This window comes from Aulostomus chinensis, chromosome 3 (genome assembly GCF_037954235.1).
Source record: "Aulostomus chinensis isolate RoL2024-O1b breed Wild chromosome 3, RoL_Achi_v1.0, whole genome shotgun sequence".
NCBI classification, from domain to species: Eukaryota; Metazoa; Chordata; class Actinopteri; order Syngnathiformes; family Aulostomidae; genus Aulostomus; species Aulostomus chinensis.
The window spans coordinates 32,624,763-32,635,222 of record NC_141322.1 but is presented as its reverse complement, the minus strand read 5'-3'; the positions used below and the strand labels follow the sequence as shown (position 1 = coordinate 32,635,222).

At 45.0% G+C, this 10,460-nt stretch overlaps 1 protein-coding gene across 13 annotated transcripts in view; it reads right to left on the bottom strand.

The window, feature by feature from the left end:
• LOC147268701 (dedicator of cytokinesis protein 3-like) overlaps positions 1–10,460 on the bottom strand; it is a 90,658-nt gene that overhangs the window by 66,331 nt on the left and 13,867 nt on the right. For 10 of the 13 annotated variants that reach the window (XM_086200510.1, XM_086200512.1, XM_086200513.1 and 7 more), the window contains exons 4-14: positions 9,555–9,610; positions 8,368–8,464; positions 6,670–6,818; positions 6,418–6,502; positions 5,396–5,437; positions 4,701–4,858; positions 4,203–4,284; positions 3,887–3,947; positions 2,119–2,266; positions 1,069–1,157; positions 733–858 (exon numbers count right to left, since the gene is read on the bottom strand). In XM_086200510.1, the coding sequence (XP_086056636.1) occupies positions 733–858; positions 1,069–1,157; positions 2,119–2,266; positions 3,887–3,947; positions 4,203–4,284; positions 4,701–4,858; positions 5,396–5,437; positions 6,418–6,502; positions 6,670–6,818; positions 8,368–8,464; positions 9,555–9,610 (1,093 nt within the window). The remainder of the gene's footprint in view (positions 1–732; positions 859–1,068; positions 1,158–2,118; positions 2,267–3,886; positions 3,948–4,202; positions 4,285–4,700; positions 4,859–5,395; positions 5,438–6,417; positions 6,503–6,669; positions 6,819–8,367; positions 8,465–9,554; positions 9,611–10,460) is intronic. The other 3 variants (XM_086200502.1, XM_086200508.1, XM_086200514.1) reach the window with 1 other exon arrangement.

Genomic DNA, 10,460 nt, shown 5'->3' with positions numbered 1-10,460 from the left:
AGCTCAGATTAAGCTTCTACTGTCGCTGACTTGATGCTGGTTCAGTGTCACTGCCAGACCCGTTAGACTCTACACCACTTATTTTCCTGAGGGGAGAAGAGTTTCACAGAGAATAAATGTGTGTGTGTGAGAGAGTGAGAGAGAGAGAGTGAGAGTGAGAGTGAGAGAGAGTGAGAGTGAGAGAGTGAGAGTGAGAACATTTATCTGCAGGCCAGATCATGGTTATGTTTTGTTCATTAATGTTTAAATGAACTGACAGTAGGACCATGGATCTGGGGATAATGCAGTTTTTACAGCACCTCTGATAAAACCACCTGCTGTACTTTGCTATCACATATTCAGTTCTTTTCTCCAGATGAGTTTGGCAATGTGCACAATTCGTACCAACTGTCAGGCAGAAAGTTCTGCACTGATATTCTCCAGCCTGCTCTCACAAAATAAATCAGGTATTGCTTTTCAAATGCAGTCCTACTGACTCATCTACCTACTGATGGTTGATCACATGGCCTTTCAAAGATCACATCCCATAACCTCACAAAGTACTTCCTGAGTGAAACATGAGCTCCTTTCCTTTACAAAGATTGATACAATGTTTACTAGGCTGGAGGTGTAAGAAAGGAAGCGACTCTTAACCTGGTGGCTACAGAGATAATTCCACTTGTTCCAGTCAGTCAGGAACTTTTCAGAACTGACAGGAGTATTTCAACAAACCTCGTCTTCTGGGACACTCACCTGGCATTATGACATCAGGGAACCCCAATTTACGTGTGATGGTGACACCCCTGCTGAATACAAGAGGGTTGTCTCTGCGGACCTGTTCCATGTCGCCCCTTAGCAGCTGCAGAGAGATGATCAGACCTGGCAGCATGAAGGAGGCCAGAGGGGAACCATCAAATACCATGTACACACACACACACACACACACACACACACACACACACACACACACACACACACACACACACACACACAGAAAACACCATCAAAACCAGTTTTAGCTTTTGAAACACTCTATTATCACACTGATGGAACACACGCATACATGCATACACACACAGTTGGTCCTACCATAGTTGGTGCTGGGGGCAGTGTATTTGGTGCTGGACTTGCGGATGATGTTCTCATGAATCTGATACCATTCGTTCTCATTGTTACACCTGGAGAGCAAGAATAATCTCACAGATAGATTTTGTTGGGGGAGTAAAAAAAGTGCTCATTTTGACAGTTTAGTCCAATTTGTGGAGATTCTGTTGTAGACAGGTGAGGGGTCAGAGTGTAGGAATTGTGCGTCTTCATGAGACGAGTCCAACGGTGTTGGTCCCATGTTTGTGGGACATTCGTGGGAGGAGTTATAGCGCTGCAAATTATCTTTTAGTTGTGTGGCTCCCTTGGTGACGCTATTGACTTTTTTTTCTTTCTTTTTTTTGATTAGTGAATGTTTAGCCAGACGGGACAAGTGTGCCAAATTTCAGCGAATTTCATTCATGTTCAGGGGTGAAATTAGATGATGCTCATATTGGGCGCTCATTGACAGCAAGAACAGTCCAGGACCAGGTTTTGAATGGTGAGGATGTGAAAACCGGCTCCAGGCCGTCTGGCCCAGCTGCCTCATGGGTGTTGGGGGGCTGGGACACTGGTTAGTGGGTGTTTGTAGTGTTTTAGTGCTGCTAATGTGTTGCTCTGCTGAGCAAACATGATAGGGTCTTCGCCTGAAGAACCTAAAAATGAGTGACTTCCAGGTCTAAAGCTGGGACAGTGACACAGCTGACATGGTACGAAACATTTCTGAATTGTCTCAAGTCAGATTCATGTTGTGAAGACAGGCTTATTACTTCACCATCGTCAAAATCATGTGACTGCACACAGAGAGCTTTTAGTGAAATGTGCAAGATACAGCGTCACCACATGGGCCACTGATAGAAACCTGCCACTGACCACATCACCACAGAGGCCCGCTTGTTACACTACTGACTGTAGTGACATGACTTCTTCACAGTGTCTGTGCAAAGGTATGACATCCACCACCTTAGCCTGGTATGGTTGGCCACCTCTGATGATCATGAACTGGTTGAGAACATGTGTGTGTGTGTGTGTGTGTGTGTGTGTGTGTGTACTCACATGTACACTTTCAGCACAAAGTCTTTCTCCTCTTTCAGCTCTGAGATTGTTTGCAGCACATCACTCATGGCGAGGGCAGCACAGCCGTACGGCCGGCGGTACTGAACATGCGGTGGACCCTTCTTACTGTCATTCAGCAACATCCGACCTGCAACAAAAAGCGTGCGAGTGAGTGAGTGAGAAGGTATTTTCAAAGAATAACATGAGATAGTAAACAATTATTAGAGAAGCAGATTTTTTTTTGTTTTCTTTCCATAGATTCTGGAGATGTCTGGGTGGGGCTCTGTTCTATTACTTCTCTGTTCTATGACTCGTGTCACGGCTGATGAGTGTCTGTGGATTTTAGCTTTTTACTTGTATGTTTTAGTGACTTTTTATTTTACCTGTGTGACTTTAAGTGATGTGGACAAACACAGTACTTCAACTGGCCTTCTTGTGGTTCATAATCAGTAAGCAGACTTTGTTTGGAACCGGGCCGTCATTCACTGCAATGCCTACTAGGCTCACCTACTCCCGGGAACACCTGCTGGAGCTGAGTGGCCTCTCCTCAGACCTGCTGGAGCCACTCCTCCGTGACACCAACATACCACCAGAGTTACTTCAAAGAAGTAATCGAAAGCAGATATGAAGGAAAAGAGGTTCCAGAGGAGAGACACACCCCCGGCTGAGGAGAGGATGCCAGTTACCTGCCATCACAATGGCAAACGCCCGATCGCTACGGAACAAGACCGAGGAACTCTGTGCGCTGATTAAATCCAATCCGGATTACCAACAGACAAGTCTCTTCTGTTTCACCGAAATGTGGCTCTCTGGAGACGTGGACTTTCAGCTGGACTGATTCAACATCATTCGTTATGACAGAGACACAATCCAAACATGGAAATTGATCGGGGCAGAGTCTGTATGACTGTAAACTAACCCTAACCCAACCCACTAGAACCTGTTCTCTGCCTGCACCAACAGCATCACCTGTAGCAGGGAGGGACTGAGGCTTTTTAAATATGCAGATGCCACGGTCCTGGTGGCACATGTCACTGACACCCAGGCCCTGACACAGTACCAGCAGGAGGTTCACACTCTGGTCCAAACCTTTGTTGAAAACTCACTGGAGCTCAACATTTTAAAAACTAAAGAGCGATGCTTTGGCCAACATGTGGACTGTCTACAAGGATGCACAGCAGCGTCTCCACCTGCTCAGGAAGCTCAGCTCCTTTAACATCAGCAAAGACATTGTAACCCTTGTTGATAAATCACCCATCGAATCCGTCCTCGTCTCTGACATTTCAACCTGGTTCAACTTCCTCACCATCAAACACAAAACAAAACTCTCCCCAAGAATAAAACAGGCCAGTAAAAACACTGGACCAGCTCCACCTCCGGTGTGTGAACTACATGGAGGCTCGTTGAAGGGGAAAGCCCCCTCCTCGCTGAGGACCCCTCCCATCCTCTCCACCCCTCCTTCATGCTGCTGCCATCAGGCAGACGCTACAGAGCCCCACTGGCCAGGAAAAACATCACATCACCCCCTCTGCAAGCTCTTAATAACGTAAAATAGACTGGACTGTCTTTTATTTCTTATTCATTGTATTGTGTTTTGGATGTGTGAGGCATGTGTTGTTCTATTATTTAGTGTTTTGAAACTTTTTGACAAAAGGTGAATTTCTGTTTTTCTATTTGGAACAGACAATAAAATGTATCTTTATCTATAGTTTATCTTTATATTTAGTTTCTCTGTTTGTTAGCATGTCATCCATCAGTGGCGCCATACCTGTTCGGATCACCTGGGAGACGATGTACAGGTCTCTCTTCATGTCTTTATTGCTCAGGTCCTACAGATGGAACCAAAGCAGAGACCATGTGGTTGTGTGATTTCTGGCTGCTGAGTGAGATCAATAAAACACATCGCACACTTGTTCGCTCTTTAAAAACAGCATCTGGCCTCACATGGGAACATTGCAGAAAATCAAAGATTATGATTAACAGCCAGAGAGAAATGATGCTGCCAAATACTCACCTGTGTGTGTGTGTGTGTGTGTGTGTGTGTGTGTGTGTGTGTGTGTGTGTGTGTGTGTGTGTGTGTGTACCGTGAAGAGAGCACACAGCCGGTCTGCCTTGTCAGTATTCTTGGGTCCTCCATTCTTGTTCAGTCGGACCATGAACTTCTCACTGAAAACAACAATTGAAGTAATTGTTTGATAGTGCTTTGACCTTTGACCTACAGAGGGTGTTCACAAAGGGTGCCCCCAGTCTCTGAGATTAGCTGAGCTTTTGCATATCTTTAAGTAATATTACAGGCAGCAAGAGGAGACCTTGAGGGAACCCTCTATAGACATTCCTTTAAAATTCTCCCTAGTGTTCTCGGAACAAATGAACTTGTCCTCAGTGGTGGTCTGTGTTCAGCTACATCGACTTTTCTCTTTCTCTCCTCAGCAGCAGCTGCAGGTTTGATCCCTGTCTGCTTTGTCTCTCACATTCCTGCCTTCCCAGCTATTCTCATAAAGAGATAAAACAAACAGGCTGACATGACTTGTAGTGTGTGTGTGAGTGTGTGTGTGTGTGTGTGTGCATGTGTGCACGCCTGCCTGATGGTCTTAGCCTCCCTCAGATCATACAGACTGAGGAAGATCTCTGTTTCCTCTCCAATGCTGTTGAATGTGAAGCTCTTCAGGTTGACCAGTAGGTGGTGTGCTACTGGGACTCTGCATGGCTCCGCCTGGCGCTGCCGGCTACTGTCACCCTGCTAACCCACCACGCCACAAGTGATCAGAATTCCAGCATCAGTTATAGCAAGATTTCAACACTTCATCACTCTGATGTATTGATATGAATTCAGTTGGACGACAGATTTTGAGTTTCAGAAAAAATTGAGCATCCACACAGTGCGTAATGGTGTGTAGTTGTGTTCACAAGAGGATGTAGATGGTCATTGTGAGGGACTGGACTCAGCACTACTGTCAAGAGCTTTCAGGCTCTTCAGGCAGTAGGAACATGTCAGAAGAACAAGGAGGCGGCTGCTGCTTTCACTAACTAAAGATGGGCCACCCAGGTCATGTGAAGAGAATAGAAACATATTTTGACCTGTTAGCTGTGTGGCCCACCTTCCATCTACATCCCTCCTTGGTAACACTGCTAATGTGTGATTCATCCTTTGTGTTACCACAGCAGATTCTAATAGATAATTAATAATAAATAGATATAATACATAGTATTATGAATGCCAGCTGAGATCAATAAATTTATAAGAATCTGAAAAGGAAGGTGAAGGACTTAGACTTACCTGAGTGGAGCTCAGCTGGACGCTGTGTCTGCTGGACAGATGCTGAGGACAACAGGAGGCATCAGCTGTTAGCCAGTTCAATTGGAACACCCATCAGCTGCAGTTCTACAAGTGCATTTCTCCACTGATGTTTCGTCAATTCCTGATATGAGTTTTAAACATGGAACCATGCCAACCAGTGAGCAGATGACTTGTGATCATGAAATTTTGATTTGCCGCAAAAAGAATCACTGGAAAATGAAAATTGGTACAGATTAGTTAAGAGTTAGGAAACTACTCAGCATGTAAGTTCCTGTCACATTATACCTGCAATCCTCAATTGCTTATAACTTCTACATTTCATGACTAACTTGAAGCTGATGTTTATTTACTTCCAACATCAGGAGACTACCCTCAATTACATCGTCACAGTTAGCAAGTAAAGTAGGTTTACTGCCAGAAAAAAAGTTGATTTTTGATCCCATCAGACTCCTTGGAGACTGCTCGGATCAGCTGATCACAAACACAGGAGGATCAGCTGATGATCATACCTGAAGGTGCATCAAATCAAAGTGATATTGAGTCATATTAGAACACTTTCTGAACTTCTAAAGAGAATTTTCTTCCCTAGCAGTCATGTTGGGAGGACGCGCCTCTGCTATTTAATTGAGTCCAGGGAAAAATCCAGTCAGCAGCAGGGTGGTCTGACAAAAGGGGGGAAATCGATTTTCAAGGACATCAACGAGGATGAAATGTCTTTCTTGGATCAGGAGCTCTGCCGCTCTTGTCTGACATTATGTGGTGAACAAATGCACCGAACCGCAATCGTTCTTCTCCTGAGTTGTTGCGTTTGTTGGCTCATTAATTATCACATCTTTGTCACAGCTGACCAACATTAAGTTTGTTTTGTGCAGCTGAAATAAAGTCCATTCTTAAGACGTGAAGACCCAGTCAGACCAGTGTGACGGGGTGGTTCAGAACCAGAACCTCAGACAGAAAGACTGGGTCCCCCACAGCTACCTGTAACTTGAACAAGGTCTTACCATCTTGTAAAGATCCGAGACGCTTATCTGGTCTTCATCCACCATCTCAAAGTCCTTCCTTGGAACCAGATCTAGACCCAGGTGTCTGTCAGAGACCAACGATGAGATGACAGTGAAAATGTAAAGGAAGTAGACAAAAGGTTGTCATGTGACACACGGATATCTTTGCTAACCCCTGATAACGATGTGTGTGTGTGTGTGTGTGTGTGTGTGTGTGTGTGTGTGTGTGTGTGTGTGTGTGTGTTTTCTCACTCATTGCCCCAGTCCAGTCTGACAGTGATGTGTCTCTTTACATCTCTGCTCTGGTCCTGGGTCAGGTGACCAGACAGGAGCTGTCTCCGTAGGTCCATCAGTTCCATCATCACGTGGCGAACCTTATAGAACAGGTCCACCTTGTGTTTCTGACAGACAGAGACAGATGGAGTTGTGAGGACACAAAGGAATACATCGCCGTAAGACAGGGGTGGGCAATCATGTGCCATGGAGGGCCGTGTGTATGCAGGTTCTCCTTCTAGCCAAACCCTTTAACAGGTGATTCCACTGATTAACACACCTTCAGCCACAGAAGAGTGTTCATCAGTGGAATCACCTGTTAAAGTGTTTGGCTAGAAGGAGAACCTCTCCATGGCACATGCTTCCCTACCCGTCATAAGGTATTCAGAAATACAACTCAACTGTTTTCATATGTCACCTTTCATACAAACATGCAGCTTCACATGTTTCTCAGACCATCAGTGCTTTTTGATATCTTTTCACCTCCAATGTGAGTAAATTATGTGCACAAACATTTGTTCAGATTTGAAAAAATGCAACAACAAGTTAGAGGAAGCGCATTTTTCATATTGCATAATTTTGTGCAAACCCATTTACCCACTAATTGGCACCAAATTTGTAAATCCAAACAACTATTGACAAGATTTACAACCCTTCAAACACAATGTTGGAGAAAATAAGCCATAGACTCCAGGAAGAGTTAGATGTGGGCTTCGGGCCTATATCATCAGATGGAGTTCACATCCATCCATGTTCTCCCTCTTCTCCTGTTCAGGGTGGTGGGGGTGGAGCCTATCCCAGCAGCCTTCCCCCTGGACAGGTCACCAGTCCATGGCAGGGCCAACATATAGAGACAGACAACCATTGGCTCTCCCGGCCACGCCTACGGTCAATTTAGAGTCTGGATTAACCTGGTCCCTCTTGATGTCTTTGGACTGTGGAGGAAGCTGGAGTACCAGAGAGAACCCAGCAGGAACAGGGAGAACATGGAGACTCACCCAGAAAGACCCCGTGCTGCAGCCGGGGCTCCACCCACAACCTTCTTGATGGGGGCCACAGGGAGGACCACTGCTCCACCCACAACCTTCTTGCTGGGGGGCCACAGTGCTGATTTTAGTTTGTGCAATGTTCCAAGTTGGATTGCGCCAACTACCAACCAAACAGCATCAAGTTTGGCACAAAAGATCAATGATGCATCGTAACCAACAACCAACCAACTTTCTGTGACCAAGAAATGGTACCATTTCCTGTTTGAACTAAATCAGACAGGAAGTGATTCCTTAACACCATCAGTGTTTCTTGCTGTATCAGAATGAGATGGGTGCAGTGAGTAGCATCACAGCAAGAAGGCTCTGGGTTCTGACCGCCAGATGGGTCCTTCCTGTGTGGAGTTTACATTTTCTCCACATGTCTGCGTTCTTTCGGGTTCTCCATTAACACAAATGGGTTTATACTATAATGGATTGCTGAATGTGCAAACGTGTTGGTGTAAACTGTAAATCAGTTCAGGCGTCTGACATTTTTGTCAAACAAACAATTAAAGACCTTCAGTCCAGTAATGTCCAGGTGATGGCGGTTCAGAGGATGGCGGGACAACAGGGAGACAGACTGGTTGGGCTGTGTACCGCTCACTGTCTCTGATGGTCTTTAGAGTAAAGAAGAGGAGATGTGTCCTACCACGTAGAGCTGCTTCCAAAGTAACGCCCATTCCTGTAGGGTGGATGTCACCTCTGTAACAACAGAGTCCTCAAGAGGCACCACAGTCTCATGTGGCCTGGACACACACACACACACACACACACACACACACACACATTTATGATGTCAGATTCAACAATGGCTGGCCCACTATGGACCTCTTCATCAAATAGCAGAAACAGCAGGACAAAAATGGTGCTGAGGACTTCAATCTCTTGTTTTGTTGATCAATGACACAAAGGCTCAGTGCTGCACCACAACTGGGACACACCATTGCTCATATAAGACCAACACACCCATGAGTGGGAAGACAAGGACCCAACATGAAGACATTAGCAGTTTGTTCTGCTCTGACTTGGTCATTTGGTGTCATACTGATTGTTGCAAAGCCCCCTGGAGCTATTTCAGCTTGTGTAAAAGAAACTCCATTCAAACAATGAAGGAGTTGATGGGTCGACAAGTCATTCTGTACTTAACCTCATAAGACCAGACAGGAGCAAGTGAAGGTAGAATTGGGACGCCTTCTACCACACACAGAGAGTCCATCACTATTGCAATCGTGTGTCCTCCAGTGAACTGACTAGTCCCTCCTGTTGTGGGTGGACATGTGAAGTAAAAGGCTTTGAAGTGGTTGTGCAAACATTATCCAATGTGCTGCTCAATGCAGACGAGGAGACTCAAACCTCAGAGATGAATCTTAAGTGAGTGATTGAAAATGAGATTTGAGTGAATTCTAAATTCTAAAATCTCTTAGGTCACTTTCACACTTGTTCTCATTTCACAGCGACCCAACAGCTAAGCAGCACTTGGTGACAGCAGCGAGGAAACACTTCTTCTTAACATCATTAATTTACAGCTGCTACCAAAATGCCCTCTTGGTGATTGACCACACAGACTCAGACTGCCAGACATGTGGGCAGAAATCCTGGTGGGTACTGCTAATATGCTAACTCCACTGCAGCACTGTCTCAGAGGAAACTGGGACCTCAAAATCTTTCCCACCATTGGCAAGATTTTCTGGCAATTGATGTTACCACTTTCATGTGTTTTTGCATTCTGAGTCTTATTTGCTGCTTCCATCATTACTAACTTCTTGTAGCCAAGTAACAGGCAGATGTTCTTGCCACAGCTTTGTTTTACTGTTTTTTGAGCATCTGTGACCTCACCCTCTGTTGGTGACGATGGCTCTCTTCAAGTGAACAAAGCCGACTGGAAAAACTCCCTGCAAACAGAAACAGAATTCAAAGACATCGAGTAGAACGCCACAGGATAATTAGATAATAAGACAACCTCGTGCCAGAGGAGGGGTTGTCCTCCAGAGACTGCTGCTGAATGTCATCACTCAGATTGTGTGGGTGTTGTGCACTGGGACGTCTCTGTCCTGTCTGTCCATCCTGGGAGAGGACGTCCCTCATCTGTCGCTCTCCCTGAGGGTTCTGCTTTGTTTCCCCTGTTAAAAGGGTTTTCAGGAGGTTTTTCCTCCCCTTGATCGAGGGCTGTATGAGTGAAATTTTATTGATTCACATAACATTCCAATAATTGAAAAAGGAAGAAGAATAGACACCCACTGGAAGCAGGCTAGTAAACCTGTGATCACCTGTTCAATTCCTGATATGAACAAATATATTCATCTGCATGTAACATGACGATTCTTTATGAATTGTCTGTGTGGAAGAACTTTGTCATCTCCATCTTCCATGTGTCAAGATGTCCGTTGATCCAACAGATAAAAATGTTAAACAGAATGTAAATGCTGTGCCCTTCGCTGAGGTCTGTCTTCCAAACCTCATGTTGAATGTGGGTTGGAATGTCCTCTTAATAATTCATGCTAACAGGGAAGCTGCTTTGCGATCGCACTGCACCACAGGATATTAAAAGAAAAACTCCCCTGTCGTTGCTGAAGTAGGAACAGACAACATAATGCAATTTGTTTGTTTTCATCTCAGTGGTCGGAGATGATAGATCAGTCATATAAAAGGAACTTTTACGGAAACATCCATGTTACAAGATTGTTTCACTCTTTCCCCACCACTGACAAGGTTTGCATCATCTTAGTTTTCATAGTCGTGTGA